The sequence below is a fragment of the Oncorhynchus keta genome, chromosome 6, assembly GCF_023373465.1.
Source record: "Oncorhynchus keta strain PuntledgeMale-10-30-2019 chromosome 6, Oket_V2, whole genome shotgun sequence".
In the NCBI taxonomy this organism is placed as follows: domain Eukaryota; kingdom Metazoa; phylum Chordata; class Actinopteri; order Salmoniformes; family Salmonidae; genus Oncorhynchus; species Oncorhynchus keta.
Window position 1 is genome coordinate 20698442 of NC_068426.1, and position 23682 is coordinate 20722123.

At 43.2% G+C, this 23682-nt stretch overlaps 1 protein-coding gene across 1 annotated transcript; it reads right to left on the reverse strand.

The window, feature by feature from the left end:
* Nucleotides 1-1934: 1934 nt before the first annotated feature.
* Nucleotides 1935-22920, reverse strand: LOC118385228 (PHD finger protein 24-like). Its single transcript, XM_035772190.2, has 8 exons — nt 22433-22920; nt 16986-17428; nt 10219-10404; nt 7428-7506; nt 5182-5384; nt 4890-5056; nt 2967-3044; nt 1935-2833 (listed from the first exon to the last, which is right to left on the reverse strand). Exons 2-8 carry the CDS (start codon nt 17424-17426, stop codon nt 2737-2739), a joined length of 1251 nt encoding a protein of 416 aa, XP_035628083.1. The 5' UTR covers nt 17427-17428; nt 22433-22920; the 3' UTR covers nt 1935-2736.
* Between the last annotated feature and the right edge of the window lie 762 nt (nt 22921-23682).

Genomic DNA, 23682 nt, shown 5'->3' on the forward strand with positions numbered 1-23682 from the left:
TTAGCTTGGGAACTGTGTAAATGTACAGAGCATGCTATCACTACAGGTTTATGGGAGAGTATAGAACTGAATACCAATCACACACACACACACACACACACACAAATCACCTATTGTTGTCTCGGTGGAACTCCCAGGGTGGGTCTTCTTGATAAGTCTGCTGTGACGTAACTGATGCCTTGACCTTTCGGCGTGGCTCCATTAGGGCGGGCGGACGGACAGATGGCCAGGCCCGGCTGTTCTCTCCCCCCTCCTGCTCTGGTGATGACTGTACTGCTACTGTTTACCACTGGGAGCAGGATGGTGGTGATTGTCCAGCATCCCCGTGGTGCCCTGTCTGTCAATAACACAGCACACCCCTAGAAGCTGGGTCAGTCAGCAATCCTCCCCCTGAGCTTAGTGGGACGCTGGCTAACCTTTACACTGAGCTTCATTCAGTCACACAAGAGACTATGCATAGACACACTCGGGCATTAATGGGCCCTGAACCTGCTGTCACTCTAAGTGAATCATTGCTGTGGTAAATAATAGTATTTGCTGTAAGCAAAATGTTATAAGGCTAAATCAAATGCGACTTTACACATTGATTGAGGTGCTACAGAGCTCTGTTTTGTGTTGACGTAGACTTACCTGTTACTGTTTACAGAGTTGCCAGTTAACATGGGACTAGAATATTATCATCGAAGAAGGATGCTCCCTCTCTCTCTTTCTCCAAGCTTGAATCTCAATTTAGAGATGGCTACAGTATCCAATCTTTTATTTCTCAGAAGAACAATATTGACAAACCCTCAGGGATAGTGCTCAGTGGTGTGCGTGGCAGTAGCCATACACTGTTAATATTTTTCTTCCTCCACAAGGTAGGGCTCCTTTCAAAACCAGCCAGCCCGGAAGAATGCGGTTTACTCTGTGCCTTTTACGATCTCACTGGAACCAGCATCAAATCAAATGTTATTTAAGTGTTAATGTAATCCGTTATGAAATACTGTGTCTGTGTGTATTGGAGAAACTTAGAGTGTTTTCATTGAGCCTCTCCATTCCGCTCTGGCCTCAACACTCCCTGGGCATGCTCCTTTATTTGTCCACTTAGCTGCTTAGGGTAAAATGGTTAGTCACTACTACCTACAGTGCTGTTGGCGTTTATTTATTTACTGTTTTGAACTCTTTTATTTATCTTGATAGAGCAGATGTCACCTAGTAAAAACACTAAACTCTCAACGACCATTTCAACTTTGGATGCTTTAGGGAAATGGTCAGATAATGGTTTTGATGGTGTGTTAAAATGAATTATTTATCTAAAGCCATTATTTTTGTTCCTTGGGAATTGGACACTTAGCATAGAAATACGTTGTACAGAGAGTGATTTAGGAGGGTTTATGCCATTCATTTATTTCAGCACTGTCACATAATTCCAAAGCATTTACCCTCTTAGGATTGAAGTAATGACCTACTTCAGGCCAGGATACCAGACAAGTGGACCTTCATTACATAAGCATAAACATGACATACTGCAGCACCTTGGAAAATGTATCAACATGTTCCCCTAACTAAGGCAAACTGTTATGTCCACAAAGCCAGGTCTGAAGCAATGCTTATGCAAGTATCATGAAGGCCTAATGCGTGGGCTTCAACCTTCATCCTAAGGAGATATTCCTTTCCAATGCATGATTTAAACTCCAATAAATAATCCTCAAAGCCGTACAAATCTAAATGGCAGTGTTCAAATACAAGATTGGAATGGCAGCAGGAGCAGAAAATTCTACTTTGTCATAGCATACATACGCAGTGGTTGGACTACTACATTACAAGAGAAAATGTACTTATGGCTGAATGTACAGGCCAGATACTGGGTTAGTGTCCATTACAATATCATAATCATCAAAAATATATGGATCTTGAACAAGTGAGTGGAAAAACTGAAAATAGCTTAGAGGGTATAGGAATAAATACAGCTTTTTAATGCATAATAATATGTCATTATACTTGTAGGTATGGCATGTCTTAATATATAATATTATGTATGCGGATAGCTGTTATTCCTGTTTGGTACATGTGCTGATCTGGAGCAGTTGCACGGTCAGTCCTATACACTCATTAACCAAGATTTGAAGGGGCTACAAAATCTCCCTAAATGACAGATTACTATTTTATGATCCACAAGTATGATGCCAAGTGATACAAAACAGTGTTACCATACGGAAGCTGATCCAAAAATGATGCTTTACCCAATAGCAGGATATGTGATAGTATAAGACAGCCTATCATTGCCATTCTAATCCAATTGAATTGATCATACAGAGGTTTGTAAGACTGTAGCATGACAAATTGACTGTATATAGTAGTTATCGTTTAGGGGAATGTGTGCCTACCAGGATACCCCAAGTCTTCAAAGCATCAGTGAATTGTTGGCTTGTGTTGAAAATGGGCTGTTGCTTTTTATGCTGTGTTTCAGGAGTATCTATAACCAGTGGATTGTCAGCTTGTGTTGTCAGGTTGTTTATCATTTTACCCTCAGTAAGTACTTGTAGGTCATTGATTGTTGCTGTCAGTGGGTCGTTGACTGTTGCTGTCAGTTGGTCATTGATCTATGGTGTGAAGCAGGAGATCTGTTGATGGCTTATTCTGTCAAGTCTCTGAGTGGTACAGTATTCCCCTACAGTGCAATGGTACCGGCTCACTTCCAGGGGAGGCCTTCTCTCTATGGTGGGGCCCGGCCCAGGCAAGGTGAGGTCGCTGGGGCTATAGGGGCAGACGGATATGCATTGCCGAGCTGTTGGGCCGGGCAGCGAGGATGTAGATGGCACTCTCCCTCAGGAAGTCATCCCAGCTCACTGGTCTGGTGATGGGAACAGAGAAGCGGTTAGGGAGCCATATCCTCTAAACTGAGGTCAACTAAGGACAGACACACACACACACACACACTCAAGCACGTATATGCCTGCAAACACACAATTATATTTATTATATACCTGTCATCTTTCTGAGTGCTTCTCTCACTGCTGGAGCTGGCTGGGCTGCTGTCAGATATTGGGCCAACATGGCTAATACTGCAGCAGGAAAATAACACACAAGACAGACAGATTCACTATACGCTACAATAGGTGGCATTGAGTTTCCAACATGTCTGCCAAGGACAAGACACCATTTAGCTTTGAAAAGCAATTAGTTTAATCTGTGAAGAGGTCAGGTAGAAATCTAATGCAAAACCACATTGAAAATATCTCAGTGGGTTATTGAGACCAAATGGCTTTCTTCCAGGCCACAGGCCAACTCATGAATTATTAAAGATAGAGGAAGAGACAGGCTCACGGTTTGCTCTGCATGTAAACCTCTTCGATGAAAGATGAATACTTGAACACTTTCTGCTACATCCTCAGTCTTGTTGCACTCTCTGGCTTAATAGTATGTATATATTATACACTGTGAGTAATCTCTATGAGCACATTGTGGTCTTGTCTGACCTAAGAGGTGAATTAGAATGCATGCTCGGTCCTTGGCGTAGGGACCAGACCCTTTCACATCCACTTGGCCCCCCGTGTCTTCTTAAAGCTGACGAGGGTAGCCTTCTAGAGCTTCTCACAGGAGAACAAAAGTTTGCCCTTTGAACCCTCTGAGAGGACTGGATATTTCTTATCCACAGCTCAAACCAACAGGGAGTCATCATATGAAGGGCTCTTTGTGTATAAGCAAGACATCTCAATTGTTCTTGGATTTTTATAGATCCCACCTGTAGTGTTTGCTCTATGATTCCAGTATTCCTCAGGTGGACTTTATCCTGGCCTTGGTGAGAGGGTGAGTGAAATTATGGGTGGAACTTCAAAAAGGAATAGGACGTGTGAGATTACTTGTGGATTGAGGGCTTGGAGACGCTAAAGAGAAGACAAAATACTGATAACCCATTGCTAACCCATGCAGTGCTTTGTCACTTACCCACAATTCACAGGAGAACACAATCCAATGAGTCTGAAGGATGGGACATAAGGTGATAAGGCGGATGGAATGGTATGACATGACATATAACAATGAAGGAGGCCAGCACAGGGTAGTCCATTCACACAGTCACATGCACGCACGCACACACTGACTCAATCAGTGAAGAATTGTGAATGAATCAGTACCTGAGAGAAAGTCTCCAATCACAGACAGTGCAATTATCCACACTGAGATGAGGAGCGGTGAGATTAAGAGAGGTGAGCGATATAAATAAATATTCTACTCAAAGAGGGTTCACTGTTTAATGAATTAGAATCAACTTTGTGCCGGTTGGCATTTATTGTCATGAATCTTGAACTGAAGGCAGCTCTGCAGAGTGGTCACCAGCTAGCACAGCCACAAAGTCATACAAATCTGATTTTAAACTTAACCTTAACCCTGACATTAACCGCACTGCTAACCCTAATGCCTAACCCTAACCTTAAACTAATACCAAACACTCAGTTCTGCCTCCAGGGCAATATTCTTGACAGTTTGGCGTATGCAGGACTTTCTCCATCAGAATTGTCATCAAACCCTTTATTTCAATGATTTATTTTCCCTAACCGTGCACCTGCATGCAAAGCAGAAAAGTACATTCCTCGGCTGCAACAGGGGAAATGAAACTGATGAAACCCCAGTAGTAAGCTTTAGTTCACACCTCTCAGGCACAGTCAATGACGTTTCTGCATCTCATGCCACGTTAAATTAAACATATCTTTGTTAAGTGTTATTAGTTCTAGAGTATGAAGCGGATTAAAGAGGCTTGAGGAATTTTTCACATTACCTTGTACTGATTGAGTTCTATTTTCCCCTTGAGTAGAAGCTCCTGACTGTGAGTCTGTGACAGACATTTAATTAACTTCTCAACCTCATCTCCTGTGGATGGATGGTTATGGGCTCAACAGTGTTGTGCTCACCTCACATTGCAGGACTGGGACTCCTTGCTGAGCTTCTGAAACCAGGACTGCTGGGCCCAACGGGTCTCTGCTCCTGTGACCACACTGTCTTTATCCAGGTCCAAACCCATGAACACTGACCGCACATGGTCCCGCTCCTTAGCACTCAACAGCCGCACCAAGGAGTTCTGGGAACAAAGGCATCCAGAGGATGAGAGTTTGTGTGTGTATGTGTCTATATGCACGTGTGTCAATGTGTAACACACCACACTTGAATGCCACAGATTTAGTGGGTTCTGATGGATTCTGGTACCTCTGTGCGGAACTTCTTGAGCACTTCCAGGGACTCGTGGTAGAGGAAGTCAGACCACTCGATCTGGCCCCTCTTCTCCGGGTCCAGGGCAGCGAATTGGGCCAACACCTCCTCCTCCTGTTCATCAGAGAGGTCCTTCTCAAACAGTTGCTTGGACACAAAGTGGCGGTACTGCAGCAGCTCATCTGACACCAGGCACGACTCTGTACAGCAAGAGCAGTTCATCACAACACCCACAAATTAATCTCCACAAGCAGTGATCCAGATGCAATTAGTTTATGATTATTATTAATTTCACAAATCCCGAGAACGCCTGTCATTTATATCACACATTGCGATGGAAACCAGGCTGAAGCACAATGTGCAGTTTTATAGAAACCTGTAACAGACAATTGCTAAGAAATACATACAGTAACAAGAAGTTACAGAGACATATTGATTAGTTACTATGAACTTGTTGTCATGACGTTTCCCTGTTGGGTGAGGCTTATGCCCCCCCCATAAATACCTTTTCTCCTATTCTCTCCACTCTACAGAATGGATTCTTGGAAAGGCCTTTGTAAACATAGAGATTGTATGGTAACATCTACAAGTTGGGGAATGGAACAATATTTCTGTAATCCAACCAGTTGAAAGTGTCCGTTCGTACTTAAAGACTATGATGTTAGAGAGTTGTTGTTTGGAACATTATTACCGATGACAGGACAACATAAATTGTATCTTAGAAAGTCTACACAGTCTAGTTATCAGATTCACATGGAATTGTTGTGAAATTTAAATGTTTAAATATGAAACTATTTGTGAAAAGTTTAAATTTTAGCCTTCTAAATGAGAGAATTGTTTTCATAAGTAAACTATGCTCACACAGTGGCCACGCCCAAGTGAACAGACATTGGTTGGAGAGGGATGAAACACGCCCTTCTCTTCTCCAGTATAAAAGCCCCTGTGACCCAATTCACATCAGACTAAGAAAACCCCAGCGTGAGCTGTGGTTGCGAATGGTTGAATATCCACTCTACATAATGAAATTTATATAAGATTTACATCACGCGGAAGTGACAATCACCACGCTGGAAGGATGAATTTCTACTAGACCATCCAGAATACAGCGCAAGCTGATTATGGTAATTTGGTATGAACTTTAAACTCTTATTTACTAAAGAAGTGATACATCCTAGACGTCAAGTTATCAGCTGCAGCTGTAAATGTACGTGGCCTAGGAAAGGACAGACAATCTCCTGAGAACAACAGGGTACTTCAACGTATCCGCTCTACAACACTATGACCAGAAAGATTATTCAAAGGACAATGGCAATCTCTGCTGGGCAAACCAGTCTTCCATCTTCGACCCATCTATCGAAGCGCAGCTCAGAGTAAATATAATCATGCATTTTCCTTTTACGAAAAGGCAGTAATTAGAAAGCATAAGATTCTGTATTTACAGTAGCATAGCTTCTCAAGGTCTGATAGAGACCCAATCCCCTTTGTCTCTCAATCTTCCCGCTCTTTCATTCAAACCCAACCCCCTTTCTTTGTGTAACCAGCTGTCATATCAGTTTTGTCCGCTAAGGACTTTTTCTTTTATGACATCATTAGTAATCGATGTATGATCTATCCTGTGTATATGTAATTCTGTGTGATTATTTAGGTTTATAGTAAATAAATAATTAAGCCAATTTTTGTATTGCTGATTCAACTTGTTAGCCAGGGTTCGTGCAGATAACCAAGAATTTTACGACATTCAGATGAGACTGAATAAGGTGATGATTAATAATGAACTGCTATTGATATAAAAGATCTTCAGATCTTTAAGAGTTTATTCGGGAAGACAGCTGCTCTATAAACACTGTTCCGTGGTGCCCCAGGTTATTAACAAGTTAACTGTTGCATAGTTTAATTCGATCATGTAATCAATCAAACATTTGGTAATCAATTTGATAAAATAGCCTGTCATATAATTTAATCAGTCAGAGACACGACATTGTGCATTACAAAAACAGAGAGCTTTGGCACCATTCGGTTCTCAGCAACCTTTTGCTTATGTGCTTAGAGGGTTGGCTCAGAGATGCTTGAAGTGAATGAGAACAACCTGTATATACAATGTACTGGGGGTATTGATCTATTAATCACTGTCTACAGTGCTATACCCAATAAAGCCTAGTTGTCCCAGATAATGCAGATCTGACGGCTGTGTTATGTATTGTTTTCTAGAGGTGCAGCAGAAGCACCATGACATTATGACTGACCAGGGATGATCTTGCACTGTTTGAAGGTTTCCATCAGGCTGTACATCTCCTCTTCAGTCAGGAGCAGGTTCACGTTGTCCTATGGGAGAAAGGGGCGAAGGTCACTATTAATGGGGAGAGATCTGATATAAACTCATGTCTGAAGCTAATTAAGTATGGGTCAGCCCAAAGTGTGCCCCGCTGCCCTCATATGCTCTCTAATGGAGCAAACCCTAGTGGATTCATGTGCTGTGTGTCTAAATTCAGTTCAGGGTGCATCATAAATGATCCAGAATGCCTTTGTTTGCTTATTATGCAGTTTCTCAGAAGCTATTTTTATAGACAAGTGTGTCAAGTGTGTACTAGATGGTTTGGAATAAACGACCATGGTAATAGGAAAATGTAAGCCCAGCAGCCATTTTACTACACTCCTTGGCAAGGGTGCAGTTCAGGTTGAACACACATTAAACCTTCTATTAAGTGAATTGTGTGCAGCAGGTGTGTGGAGGTTGCTAAGTTTCTCTACACTGTCTATCTCTGATGAGCAAGTTGCGGGGAGGGAGTTGGAGGATGAGAATGACAGACTGTAATACTTGGGGTGGATAATTGGCCATGATATGTGAAATCTCTGGATAGCCCAGGGTTATGGAAATCAGGCCGTTTTGATTTCCAGTAGCATCACCTCTGAAAATGTATTTGGATTTTATGCACTAATATGGAGCTCAAAACAGGATATGAGTCCAAAACTAGGGCTTTGGGTGTGCTCTTTGCATTCTTGCTAATCCCTTAAAGGAATCAAATAAACAATAGTTCCAGGAAAGACAGGCGTATCCCTTAAATAGTTTATTCTTCACATGTATGCTAAAGAGTCCAAACTCTGCCTGCCAGATATCATAAAATAAACTCTTCCTATGTGCCACTGATCTGGAACTGTGGTGCTGTCAGAACAGGAGCACACCAGAAGAGGAGGGGGTGCAGGAGTGGTGAATCAAATCTGGGGGCTGATGAAAATGGCCTGCTGGGTGACATTTGTACTTTTCCAGGATTTGCGTAAACACACTGCGTTCAACACGGGTCTGCAAATAAACCCATAAATGCGAGTGCATTGATCAGCTGTGTACCAGAGTCACTCACTCTCACTCGATATCCACAGTGCTCAATCTCCTCAGCACGGGGATACTGCTGACTTCATGTTTGAAAGAGAGAAAGCTTTTCTGTATCTGTACGTAGTGGGATGTGTTGAGCTGGGTGTCTAGTTAAACACCACAACCCACTTTCTTGGTTTGTGTTTGTGTATTCTCTGGCAGGTTTGTTAAACTATCGCTCAAGATCAGTTCATGGTGAACAAAACAAATCCCTTTTGAAATCCTCAGGGAGCATAACTAATCATAAGTGTCAACAATAGAAATCAATTGGATGACGCGCACTAGTTGTTTCCGATTTATATTTTAGTCTCCCGAGTAATGCTTAAAGTTTTTTTAAATGTATTTGTTCATCCACAATCCAAACAAGTTGAAATACAGTAGGTTACTCTATCCTGAGCACCAGGGGGAGTTATAAATGATTATAAATGATTACAAGCTATTAATTATTATGTTGCAAAGACCCTTAAGCAACCACAATAAAATAATAGGGACAAGAGGGTGACTTTTTGGTCTCCTCGATATTGGAAAAGTCTAGTCAGTGGTGACGGCAGCACCAGCTCTCACCACCTCAGGCAAATCCCCAAGCCCCGTGACTGTGGATGAGAGGAGATGTGAGAATGACACAACACCAAAGCTGTGAAATTACATTTCAAAGGGGTCATTTTGGATGACTTTCCCAGGCGATAAAATAAATTAGTGTTTGTCTGAAGCTTTGACAACAGTTCTTAGAGCTCAACTCTTCATAGATGAAAAGGTGTATTTTTCTCATTGTCACTTTCATCTTCTTCCACTATCACGCTTCTCTTCACTTTCTGCCTCACACTCATACTGATTATGGGCCAGCGAGGAAGAAGTCAATTGGCCCTATCGATGTCCCTTCTCAAACTGTCTAAAAACGGCCTCTTTTGTACTCATCAAAGTCTCTCAATCAGCTTCAACTCTCACAGTCTGCAAAAATACAGATGTAGGATCCTAATTTGAGCCAGTTCGCACCAGCAGGAAAATAATCCGTCAGCAACAGGAAATGTTCATTATCATGTGGATTATAATTATTTGACAGTTTTTGTACGATTTTATTACATTCTGCGTAAGGGAAAATCAAGTCTGAAATTTCAAAGTGAAAATTACAAACTTCAGAAGGCTTTTTTAATTCTCAAATACACTATAAGTAAATTATCCTGCAACAGACGGATCAAATTAATATCCTACATCAGTAAGATAAGCCCTCTACATTAGTCCGAAGAGCACTTTAGGAATTGCACCCTTACGCTGTCTATACTTTAATTGTACCATATTGCACATTGCTTCTCCAAAGATTAGTGGAGTGTCCTTCATGTTGAAGACAAGCTATTTAATTCATTATGAGATTAAGAATCTTGGCACGCATTCAACATTTCCTCCAAATGATGTATTACTGTCCTTTTATAAACATACACTTGGGAAAGAGGATCTGTCTGGAAGTGTAGTAAGAGAATACACTTATATACAGATGTGTGTGTGGGTGCAAGGTGTGTTCAGGTTCATAAAGTGTGTGTTGTTTAAAGTTGTGACTGTTATAGTCACAGTAGTGGGTATGCATCATACAAAGGTGAAATAGCGGTCTTTGTGGAGTGTGGTTGGTCTTTGTGAATAGCCAATAGGAGGTGATTATTGACTGAGTGACTGACGCAGTAGTAACAGCTCCAGCCTGTCGCGGTGTGAGCTGTCTCCCTCATCTCCTGCAGGAGTTCGGGACGCACGTAGCCCATTTCACTCAGACAGCCATCATGGAAGACCCGTGTGCAGGTCCTGCAGGGAAACAGGTCGTCGGCCGTCCACACCTCACACACCTCACACATCTCATCGTTCACCGGCTGGGGAAAAGGCAAATCAGGTCATTGGGTTAAAGACCATACTCCTAAAGCATGAGGTGGGGGTTGAATCCTAAGTAGGAGATTTGTAAGTTCTGTTCCAAATCCACTAGCTGAAAGATCCATCTACTGTATATGTCTGAGAATCATATGTAGTCACTGACTTATCCAAATGACTAAGTAGTATGGGCTGAAAAAAGGATTTTGATCCTATAACGGTAAAGTCATATCTACTTCACCAGAGAAAGATGAACTCGTGAATACCATTTTTATGTCTCTGAGTGCAGTATGAAGGAAGTTGCTAACTAGCGCTAGCATTCTTGCAGATAAGACTTCCATAGACTTCCAGTCATTGCGCTAAAGCTAGTTGGCATTGGCTCGCAAAACTACCTCTAACTTCCTTCATATTGGACACAGAGACCATAGAAATGGTATCCATAAGTTCATCTAAGTAGGAAAGTATATAAAGGGTTTCATTGCCCAAATCCCAAAGCATCCATTCAACATATTTTCATAATCAAACTTTCATACCCACTCCATTAAGCTTCTCCATTAGGGTTTTAAATATAGAAATAATCCCGTGACACACCTCTCTCTCACAAAGACTGTCAGAAAGACGAGCTTTGAATCACATGTCACCATGTTGAAGGCTAGCTGTTCTCTCCTGAATGTTACAGTCTAGACAGGTTATTGGATTGATCAAACAGTGAATGCAAAGAATGTTGTGTCAATACCGCCATACAATCAAACAAATATGATTAAAGTGTAGATTCACTGTTTAATTTCATAGTAACGTGTCATTTTGAGTCATCAGTTTAGTGTCTCTCTTTCAGGTGATTTCAGGTCCATCCCTCAGGACCATTCACAGGCAGAAGAATTATGACTGTCTACACAGTCAATATTATTATAGTGGGAACTTATATCATAGCGCAGTCAGTCAGTCTCTTAGTATTAACCTCTAATACTGCTTTGACCTCAGGATGAAAAACGTTACTATCGTCACAGTCTTATGGACTGACCTCATTAAACCTGGTCCCTTACAGGTGACTATAGCCAGGAGGAATCATACCTCCCCCATGCTCTATACTCAAACCTATTCCTAGAGACATAGTGGTCTATACTCTCATCACATTATGAAACAGATGTAACTCAACAGTTTCTAGCTATCTTGTCTGGTATCATTATGTGTGAGTCATCCTGTGTGAGGATTCTAACTACAGTTATCTGTAGAGAGCCTGATAGGAAAGGAGAAGTTTCTCTCTTGATTTTACCCAATCATGAAGGAGGCTGAAATTGCCTGCCAATATCATAATCATATCTGGTTCCACCAAGACTTTGAGTACTTCCTTGATGACTAATCTACGAAAAACACAGCACTGCTCATTTTCCTCTCTTATGTGAAGTATCCTACAGCTCCAAACATGAACAATTTAATTTAAGGCTGATATCTGTTATCTATTATCTTTTGTAACAAGTGTTATGCTCATCTTTATAACTACAGCGACTGAAAAGACTGCAACACTTAACAAAGAGCTTCAGTTAGTTTCAGAATGGGTGGCAAGGAATAAGATAGTCCTAAATCTTTCAAAAACGAAAAGCGTTGTATTTGGGACAAATCGTTCACTAAACCCTAAACCTCAACTAAATCTTGTAATGAATAATGTGGAAATTGAGTTGACTAAACGCTGGATCGTAAACTGTTAAACATATATATTGGTCAAAACATATTGATACAAGAGTTACTAAGATGGGGAGAAGTCCATTATCAACAAGGCAGGTCCTACCGGTCCTAGTTTTGTCGCACCTGAACTACTGTTCAGTTGTGTGGTCAGGTGCCACGAAGAGGGGCTTAGGAAAATTACAATTGGCTCAGAACAGGGCAGCACGGCTGGCACTTAAATGTACAAGGAGAGCTAAAAATGTATGATATGTCAATCTCTATTGGCTCAAAGTGGAGGAGAGACTGACTTCATCACTACTTGTTTTTGTAAGAAGTGTTGACATGCTGAATGCCCCGAGGTGTCTGTTTAAACTACGAGCACACAGCTCAGACAGCCATGCATACCCCACAAGACATGCCACCAGAGGTCTCTTCATAATCCCCAAGTCCAGAAGAGACTATGGGAGGCACACAGTACTACATAGAGCCATGACTACATGGTACTCTTTTCCACATCAGGTAACTGATGCAAGCAGTAGATAAAAATATAACTTATGGAACAGCATGGACTGTGAAGAGACACACACAAAGGTACAGACACACGCATTTGCACACAAGCGCTAGCACACACACGCACACTGTAATATTGTTGTAAGGTGGTATTATACATTTTGTATTGTAGATATGTAGTGGTGTAATAATGTTATATGATGTACTGTTTTATATTTTGTTTTATATGTACTGTAAGTGCCTTAATGGGTTTGGACCTCAGGAAGAGTAGCTGCTTCCGTGGCAACAGCTAATGGGGATCCTTAATAAATACAAATACAAATAACAATATTCTGTTGCTTCTACACTTTGGCCATCCGTTTCAATAACGCGGTCTACTTCCGGCGCCGACAGAGATGGCCGCTTCGCTTCGCGTTCCTAGGAAACTATGCAGTATTTTGTTTTTTTTACGTGTTATTTCTTACATTGGTACCCCAGGTAATCTTAGGTTTCATTACATACAGTTGGGAGGAACTACTGAATATAAGAGCAGCTTCAACTCACCATTATTACAACCAGGAATATGACTTTCCCGAAGCGGATCGTGTGTTCTGCCTTCCACCCAGGACAATGGATCGGATCCCAGCCGGCGACCCAAAACAATGACGTTGTAAAAGGGGCAAACGAAGCAGTCTTCTGGTCAGGCTCCGGAGACGGGCACATCGCGCACCACTCCCTAGCATACTACTCGCCAATTTCCAGTCTCTTGACAATAAGATTGATGAAATCCGAGCAAGGGTAGCATTCCAGAGAGACATCAGAGACTGTAACATTCTTTGCTTCACGGAAACATGGCTCACTCGAGAGACTCTATCGGAGTCGGTGCAGACAGCTGGTTTCTTCACGCATCGTGCTGACAGAAACAAGCATCTTTCTGGTAAGAAGAGGGGCGGGGGGTATGCCTTATGATTAACGAGACGTGGTGTGATCATAACAACATACAGGAACTCAAGTCCTTCTGTTCACCTGACTTAGAATTCCTCACAATCAAATGTTGACCGCATTATCTACCAAGGGAATTCTCTCCGATTATAATCACAGCCGTATATATTCCCCCCAAAGCAGACACATCGATGGCCCTGAACAAACTTCATTTGACTCTATGTAAACTGGAAACCACATATCCTGAGGATGCATTCATTGTAGCTGGGGATTTTAACAAGGCTAATCTGAAAACAAGACTCCCTAAATTCTATCAGCATATCAATTGTGCAACCAGGGCTGGTAAAACCCTCGATCATTGTTATTCTAACTTCCGTGACGCATAGAAGGCCCTCCCCTGCCCTCCTTTCGGAAAAGCTGACCACGACTCCATTTCGTTGCTTCCAGCCTACAGACAGAGACTAAAACAAGAAGCTCTCGCGCTCAGGTCTGTTCAACGCTGGTCCGACCAATCTGATTCTGACATTGACCAATACGCTGATTCGGTGAGCGTTCATTATAAAGTGCATTGACGATGTTATACCCACAGCAACGATTAAAACATTCCCAAACCAGAAACCGTGGATTGATGGCAGCATTCGCGCGAAACTGAAAGCGCGAACCACTGCTTTTAACCAGGGCAAGGTGACCGGAAACATGACGGAATACAAACAGTGTAGCTATTCCCTCTGCAAGGCAATCAAACAAGCTAAGTGTCAGTATAGAGACAAAGTAGAGTCGCAATTCAACGGCTCAGACACAAGAGGTATGTGGCAGGGTCTACAGTCAATCATGGATTACAAAAAGAAAACCAGCCACGTCGCGGACCAGGGTGTCTTGCTCCCAGACAGACTAAATAACGCTTTTGCTCGGTTTGAGGACAATACAGTGCCACTGACACGGCCCGCTACCAAAACCTGCGGACTCTCCTTCACTGCAGTCGACATGAGTAAAACATTTAAACGTGTTAACCCTCGCAAGGCTGCAGGCCCAGACGGCATCCCCAGCCGCGTCCTCAGAGCATGCGCAAACCAGCTGGCTGGTATGTTTACGGACATATTCAATCAATCCTTATCCCAGTCTGCTGTTCCCACATGCTTCAAGAGGGCCACCACTGTTCCTGTTCCCAAGAAAGCTAAGGTAGCTGAGGTAAACGACTACCGCCACGTAGCACTCACTTCCGTCATCATGAAGTGCTTTGAGAGACTAGTCAAGGACCATATCACCTCCACCCTACCTGACACCCTAGACCCACTCCAATTTGCTTACCGCCTCAATAGGTCCACAGATGACGCAATTGCAACCACACTGCATACTGCCCTAACCCATCTGGACAAGAGGAATACCTATGTGAGAATGCTGTACATCGACTACAGCTCAGCATTTAACACCATAGTACCCTCCAAACTCATCATTAAGCTTGAGACCCTGGGTCTCGACCCCGTCCTGTGCAACTGGGTACTGGACTTCCTGACGGGCCATTCCCAGGTGGTGAGGGTAGGTAACAACATCTCCACCCCGCTGATCCTCAACATTGGGGTCCCACAAGGGTGCGTTCTGAGCCCTCTCCTGTACTCTCTGTTCACCCACGACTGTGTGGCCATGCACACCTCCAACTCAATCATCAAGTTTGCAGACGACACCACAGTGGTAGGCTTGATTACCAACAAAGACGAGACGTCCTACAGGGAGGAGGTGAGGGCCCTCGGTGTGTGGTGTCAGGAAAATAACCTCACACTCAACGTCAACAAAACAAAGGAGATGATTGTGGACTTCAGGAAACAGCAGAGGGAGCACCCCCCTATCCACATCGACGGGACAGTCCTGGAGAGGGTAGTAAGTTTGAAGTTTTAAGCATCCATTGGGGCTGTATCACCGCCTGGTACGGCAACTGCTCCGCCTACAACCGTAAGGCTCTCCAGAGGGTAGTGAGGTTTGCACAACGCATCACCGGGGGCAGACTACCTGCCCTCCAGGACACCTACACCACCCGATGTCACAGGAAGGCCATAAAGATCATCAAGGACAACAACCATCCGAGCCACTGCCTGTTCACCCCGCTATCATCCAGAAGGCGAGGTCAGAACAGGTGCATCAAAGCAGGGGCCGAGAGACTGAAAAACAGCTTCTATCTCAAGGCCATCAGACTGTTAAACAGCCACCACTAACATTGAGTGGCTGCTGCCAACATACTGACTCAACTCCAGCCACTTTAATAATGGAAATTGATGTAAAAATGTATGTATCACTAGCACTTTAAACAATGCCACTTAATATAATATAATGTTCACATACCCTACATTACTCTTTTCATATGTATATACTGTACTCGATACCATCCACTGCATCTTGCCTATGCCGTTCTGTACCATCACTCATTCATATATCTTTATGTACATATTCTTTATCCCTTTACACTTGTGTGTATAAGGTAGTCGTTGTGGAATTGTTAGGTTAGATTACTCGTTGGTTATTACTGCATTGTCGGAACTAGAAGCACAAGCATTTCACTACACTCGCATTAACATCTGTTCACCATGTGAATGTGACAAATAAAATGTGATTTGATTTGATGTGATAACTTCTTAATCTTAAAGAAAGGAGGACCAACTCTTCATATAATTAATTAAAATGCCTTCATTAGTATGGCATGTTCAATAGAAACAAAGTTTCTTTTTTTTACCGACACGTTTCGGCTGCATGGCCTTCGTCAGGGAGTCCCAAAGAGCACCTTCTATCTACCAAAATGGACTATTGTGGACCTTAGTAGCACTTCCCTTCCTCCTCTTTATACGTCTTAATCTTAATGTTTCGTCTGCTCCTCTCTAGGCTGTCCCTGCAGCTGTAACATGTTATTCCTCACTACTGAAAATAGTCCACTCTCTGTTCTACTTTTTGTTTCTGATGAGCACCATTAGAGTGATTTAAAGCATAAAAACAATCTCAATCCTCTCTGAGAGTCCTATTATAAAAGTCTGCTCTTCCTAATAGCCACAAGCGACTAATTGGTCATCTGGTCCAGTCCTGAACCCCGCCCCCGTCTCTGACCACTTCAGGACCCCTATTAGTCATGGTGACCCTGGGATGTGAGGCAGAGGCCAAGGCCTCCTCACAGAGACAGCTTGAGCACCTGCCCACACAACAGCATTCTCTCTATGAAGAGCACTTAGACGCCAACACAAAGGCTCTACCGTAGAGTAGAGGGAAAATAGCTGGTGTGACAAAAGCATACATCAAACACACATTATCTCACCTATGGGGGAAAATACTAAAGACTCAGCATACTTAACAGATGTTTAGGTCTCTTTTCAGTCTAAACATCCCAACTCAACTGGAGTTCACGGAGATAAGTCTGCAGTTGCCATGGTAATTCCTTCTGTCACATATCTTAAAAATTCAGGGGTTTAAAGAACAAAGTAAACCCTTTATTGTACTGTATCCCACACAATCTTACCTGCTCTCTCTGTCCCAGTGCTATCTCCATAGGCTGGTCAACGTTGGCATCTCTCTTGGGACGTACAAAGGCAGTTGGGGTGAGCTGATGGCCGGTCTTGTCCAGATCCTCAGGCTCCACCCCCTTTCCGTCCCGTAACCTATTCCAGGCCTCCTGGTTGACCTTACACTCGTCCCTGGTGGGGGCCGAAGTTGCAGCCTGCTGGGAGGTCCCTGAGGGCCCCGCTTTGCTGTCTGCCTCTCTGTGCTCTGCCTCCTCCTTCTCCTCCAGGTTGGGTGGTGGCGAGGCTTCAGTCGGCCCCTCTCTTTCCTCTTTGGATCCTTCCTCCTGGTTTGTTGTGGATGGGGCACGTTCCTTTACCCCTTCCTGAAAGGCGGAGACGACTGAGGTGCATTTCTGCACCTTCTCCACCTGATGCTTCTTAGACATGAGCACTCCCATGACTACAGAGAGAGAGAGAGAGAGAGAGAGAGAGAGAGAGAGAGAGAGAGAGAGAGAGAGAGAGAGAGAGAGAGAGAGAGAGAGAGAGAGAGAGAGAGAGAGAGAGAGAGAGAGAGAGAGAGAGAGAGAGAGAGAGAGAGATGGGTACTCATTGCTGCGTGCATGGCATACCTTTTGTTTGAGAGATATGGCTAATTGGACTTGCCATTTTATCAAGCGTTACGATTAATGTGATATGTTGACCAACTTTGTGTGCGTGTGCATAATGGTTCCATTCTCATGTACAGTTACGCATCCCCCTGGACTGGTTGAACTAAAGTTGTTTCCATGTCATTTCAACATGGACTAGACGTTGAATTGACGTCTGTGCCTTGTGGAATCATGATCTATCACCAGACTGAGCTCAGCCATTCCTGGTCCTGGATTGCCACCATTAATGCTCATCAATCACATTAAATGACTTTAGATATGAGCATTAAACATAAATCAACAAATAAAATGAATGGGAAGAGTAGAACAAAACACAGTAATCTTCAGTGGCTCCTGTAACAAACAAAGAACTACTTTCACTTATTCCACTCGGCTCATTCGAGACCATGAATTCCGTTATTGAAAAGGGGGCTGTTGGGGATTCAAGTTGATTACATGGTACTTAGAGGACACGTGTCGCGATCTGAAATGCAATCTCATCCAGCCACGCTCCAGATAAGTGGTTGTGTGAAATCCAATCCCATTCATCTAGAGCACCATCGGAGTGCTTCCCTGCCTTTGTCCTGTCCTCTCTTTCTCTCAGTTAGCTCTAATATGACTACAGTTTTGAGACTTCTGTGCGTGGACCTTTTTTGGTATATTATTGAATCTTGCTCAATGACAGGATTTGGAGGATAGGACACTCTTCCCAAACACCCATCGGCCTTTACTGCCTTTGCTGGTACAGCCTCTTTCTGTGGACCTCCTGAAACTAGCAGCTCAGACAGATGGACGGGTGGACAGTCAGACTGACAGACAGGGAGCAGGGGGACATAGTGTGAACACAAGCTCATCAAAGTCTTTTGAGTGCCAGGAGGAGATTATTATGCTGCTCTAATTAATCTCAGCCAGTGATGTGTCCATCCTCCTACAGAGTGTTGAGGTGACGGGGGACGGGTGACACATCAGACAGACAGACACAGTAATGAGGCTCTATGATAGACTATCTAACAGGGCATCCGAGGAGAACCACAGGAAGGCTACAGTCAAGCTCCACTAGAGGCCATCCCTGGCTGACCAGACCTGGCACAAACACACTTCCATATCCTGACTAAAAGGGCCTGGAACCCCCTGATAGACATAAGACATTGTCCACCTTTCATTACGTAACATCCTCCCATGGAGATGGAGCTGGAGCCTCCGCTGCTCACAGAGAGACTGAGCAGTGTAGGAGACCTCACCGTTTTGAGGTTAACTTGTGAATTTTAAACGAGGGCCTTATTTATTGTTCTCCTGTGGGCAAGTCAAAGCTGACACACGTGGGTCAGTGCTTTGCACACTGATGTAATAAAGGGAATTTAGAAATATGCCACTGGTTATCTAGCAGGTCTTCTAACCCAAAGCCTTTGCCATGAAACTGTCAAAAATGCATAACATTTGAACATTATACTTCCCCTCACACTTGACTGGTGTTCTCATTAGAGTATCTTACACTAATCTTACCTCAGAAGACACTCAGAATGTGAGAATTCATAGATGTGAAAACTGTATTTATTTACAAACGGGACTAAAGACTGAAAATGTCTGGAGGGTGGCAAACAACTATCTTTTGGCCCACATACTACAACGCAGGCTAAATCCATAGAAATGAGGAGGAGTGCTGTGGTTCCCTCGGGCTGTGTGTTCACAAGCTTCCTACAGGAGCAGCTGCCTGTGCTGCTCTGCACAGAAGGTTGAACCACTCTGAATGATTTAAATGCCCCTGGATAAAAATAAGAAGTAGATGGGAAGGAAAACATGGCCACTCCTTGGGACAGGACTTGATGCATGGCAGGACTTGATGCAATCCCATTCTGAACAAGCTCCACCGCAACAGTCTGGATATTCTCCCACTAGGTCTCGAGATACTGTACGGGCGGAATTCTAGGCACTTTTATGGGCACTTGTATCTTTCATATTGTTGCATATAACAAGACTCGTAAAGCCTATGGTGAGCTGGGTACATAGTGTAACACAGCAGGAATAATGATTGTGCAGTGTTTTTGGCAGAGCTACAGCAAATAGAATTTGCACAAGCTAAATAAGAGCACTTTCACGTAGAGTGTTAAAGTCTGAATATATTTGTGTTGCCTATAGAAACATTTGAATCAGTTTTATCAGCTTGTCAGCTTTAACAAAGACATCTGGGTTTGCTCTATGAAGCAAAGCACCCAATGGTGGTGAACAGGATGGCTGGAGCTCACAGCACTGTCTTGGTGTAATGAAATATTGATACTTTTGGAGGAAGATGGCACCATGGTGCTCTTTAAACCCCCCTGATCTAGCTCTTGCTCCCAGTAATCCTTTTTGTAGGCTCTCTACACTCCACTGGTCAGACATGATTTATGAGAACGAGACCATGTCTGGCATTGCCAGCCCTGCTCAGAGCCCACTGAAGGGAAGTGATACAATGAACAATACCATAATTCACCAACACAACACTGTGCACTGATGAAAGTCAGTCAATTTGATTTGACATTTATTTTGTACATTTCATGGATAATACCCCCCCAAAATACTTGAAGTCTTCGGTGTAATAGAGAATCTATTTTTGTCCCGCAGAGACGACATTTTGGCACAGGCAGAGCGTATGCAAAACAGGACATTAATCTTGGGTTGGAATTAGAATGGGTTGGCTCCTGTGAGCCTTGTAAAACAGTGTATTAGGACACCTTGGTTGTCCATTAGTATTCTGTCAGACACCTCGTCTGCACAGGTGTCCCTGAGGAATGTCATCCACGTTAAGCTCCTACAATGGCGATCTTTTATCCTGCATTATGCAAACTGGTGGATTTAAGAGAATATATTTGATCGAGACTTTTGTACAGGCTTTTCCCAACAGACAGTTTATGATCATAAAGAACAGCTCTAGTTTCTGTATTGAACCCAGTTTGACAGTAGGGGTTAAGGTGCTGGGTCTGATTACAGAGTTGGTTGTCCATGTACATATGTGCAGATTAGAATCCCAACCAGTCCTCCTTTTCATGCCGGGATTGTGGGGGGATATTAATTGAATGGGGGTGCCACATAGCATTCCTGTTCATGGGAATGAATCCCATTTAGCCAAGTATCTCATCCATGGACCCGCAGAGCAAAGACCTGGAACTAATTACACTAACAAGTTCCACCAGGCCAGGCCTTCACCAGTGAGCAGAATTGTAAACACAAATACAAGCACACACAAAACAACTACACACACACACAAAACCACCCAGACACATACAAAACAACCATACACACACAAAACAACCACACACACACAAAACAACCACACACACACACACAAAAACCACCCACACACATACAAAACAACCACACACACACACAAAAACCACCCACACACATACAAAACAACCATACACACACAAAATAACCACACACACACACACACTGGTAAACAGGTAAAGCTCTGCCTTATCTCAGTTCACTGGTCACGATGGCAACACCCATCCGTAGCACGCGCTCCAGCAGGTGTATCTCACTGATCATCCCTAAAGCCAACACCTCATTTGGCCGCACTGGAACGAATTGCAAAAATCGCTGAAGTTGGAGACTTTTATCTCCCTCACCAACTTCAAACATCTGCTATCTGAGCAGCTAACCGATCGCTGCAGCTGTACATAGTCTATCGGTAAATAGCACACCCATTTTTACCTACCTCATCCCCATACAGTTTTTATTTATTTACTTTTCTGCTCTTTTGCACACCAATATCTCTACCTGTACATGACCATCTGATCATTTATCACTCCAGTGTTAATCTGCACAATTGTAATTATTCGCCTACCTCCTCATGCCTTTTGCACACAATGTATATAGACTCCCCTTTTTTTCTACTGTGTTATTGACTTGTTAATTGTTTACTCCATGTGTAACTCTGTGTTGTCTGTTCACACTGCTATGCTTTATCTTGGCCAGGTCGCAGTTGCAAATGAGAACTTGTTCTCAACTAGCCTACCTGGTTAAATAAAGGTGAAATAAAAAATCTAATAAAAACATACACAAAAATGCCTGAGACAAAATCTCCCTGACCTGCTGGGATTCCATATCTCTGGTACACCGAGAACACAGAAGCGCCTGGAAGTGGAGGAATTTAATTCTAAATGCATCCTTAGAGAGGAGTCCCCATGTTGGCATTCACAGGCTGCCAGGCAAACTGAGAGGCTGTGCCAGTGCCAGCCAATACACTGAGGCTGAGAGAAGCTGACAATGGGCACTGTGCAAAAGGCAGGAGATCTGTCACAGGCTGGGGAGCAGGACTCAGTCCAGGGCACTAGGATTCCCCAGGCACAGGGCCTGTGTTTACCAAAGGATTAGCCCAGGATGGGATACACAGGCTGTAGTAGTACTGAACCAAAGGTAGGTTGAACCACCCAACGAGAGGTTATAATGCATGACATAATCATGTGTGGCTAGGATCCGCACCCGTCTGAGAGCTGACCTTGATTGCCTGCAAAACGGTCTAATGCCAAGCCTCCATTACAAACCCGCAAATGTGCGTGTCACCCTGGTTGCACATAAAGAAATGCGAGGAACTTCATGACACTAGATCACTAAATCCCGCCTATGAATGTTCATTTTAAAACACAGCGATCAATAATTGTCTGATAAAGAAAAATTCTATAGCTGCTGCAATAACCCCAGATTCGATTCGAGCCTTGTCATCCTTGACGCATCAATCAAAAAGTCTTTGGAAATGCAACTGTGAAACGTTGTGTTATCTAACAATGTTGCTGTTAATCTCTGTCATATTGAAAATATAAATAAACGGAATTTACCTGAGATAAAAATCGGACAACTCTCCACCGTGACTTGAGAATTCCTTTTTTCTTGTGCCTCACGCACGGCTACCCAGCATTGCAAGGCTTCGATTGAATGAAAAGTAGGCGATGTGCGGGTTTAGCTTACTAGTGTTTCTTTACCACAATGCATTGAATGGTATTTTATGTATGCGTGACACTCACTCAAATAGACTCACTTACAAATCTATATGGCAAATGTGATCGAAATAACCTATAGCATAGGTGATAAGAGTGATGCGAGTCCGTCAAAAAGATTGCGTGGACAGCTCCAGTGCTGAAATCTCTTCCTTGTCACTTGCGCGCGTGGAGAGCTACAGGGCAACTCTGTCGAAAATGCAGCCGTATGTATGCACAGCACAGCACAGTTACAGCGAGACCGAAGTTGAACAATGAAGCAATGTTATTCACTATTCGGACCCACACTAACAACGAGCCTTGCTAGTCAGTCAATCGAAAGTATTGAGGAACTAGATAACTTGCAGGCTACTCAATCTAAAATGTTATCTTCTTGATTGGCCGGGGACCAGATAAAAAAACCTGCTTGTGCCAGAATACACTAATAACCAATAACCTCCCAGAAAAGTTGAAACGTCATATATGGGAGTGTTGAGGCTTTTACAGCCCCACTCAAACCTCTCATGAATCAATATCATCATCGCAGACAGCATCATGATTCAATATAGAGATCTAATGGGAGCCTATGGTAAAATTTAAGTTCAGGCATCTTGCAAATGCATTGAAAATTATACTTTGATATATTAAATTACAGCCAGTCACATTTAAACAGAGGTGAGAGAGGTGATTGAAAATAAATGGGAGTATGACATAATATCATATCTAATTTGATTTTGCCTACTTAACCTTCCAAACATTGACTTTGTAAACATTGACTTTACAAACATTGCCCTTTCTATCTGTTCAAATATGTTTAATCTGTACTCTGTACTATAGAGGGGGATATAGTCTCTAGCACCTCCCAGTGTGTGGTTCCAGTGCATGATGGGTTAAATGTAGCCAGAGCCATACATTATTGATGTAGAGGTGAATGCATAGTGACCCATAGGTGTCTGGGGGCTGGCCCTCTCCAGACAGAGCCAGGAGAAGGGAGGAATACTCCGCTTTGTGTAACACACAAAACTTGACCCCTCAGCTAACCCCCCAGTGTCTCTTTGTCCCTTACGTCCATCTCGGGATTTGTCATGAATAAGATATATCTATTTATTGTA

Excerpts from the sequence above, each read along its gene's own strand:
- LOC118385228 (XM_035772190.2), bottom strand. The coding sequence starts at position 17,426 with ATGGGAGTGCTCATGTCTAAGAAGCATCAGGTGGAGAAGGTGCAGAAA. Across the intron at positions 7,507-10,218 it reads GCTGGAGCTGTTACTACTGC|GACAACGTGAACCTGCTCCT; the intron begins GTCAGTCACTCA and ends TTTCTCCCATAG. Across the intron at positions 5,385-7,427 it reads ACAGTGCAAGATCATCCCTG|AGTCGTGCCTGGTGTCAGAT; the intron begins GTCAGTCATAAT and ends CTTGCTGTACAG.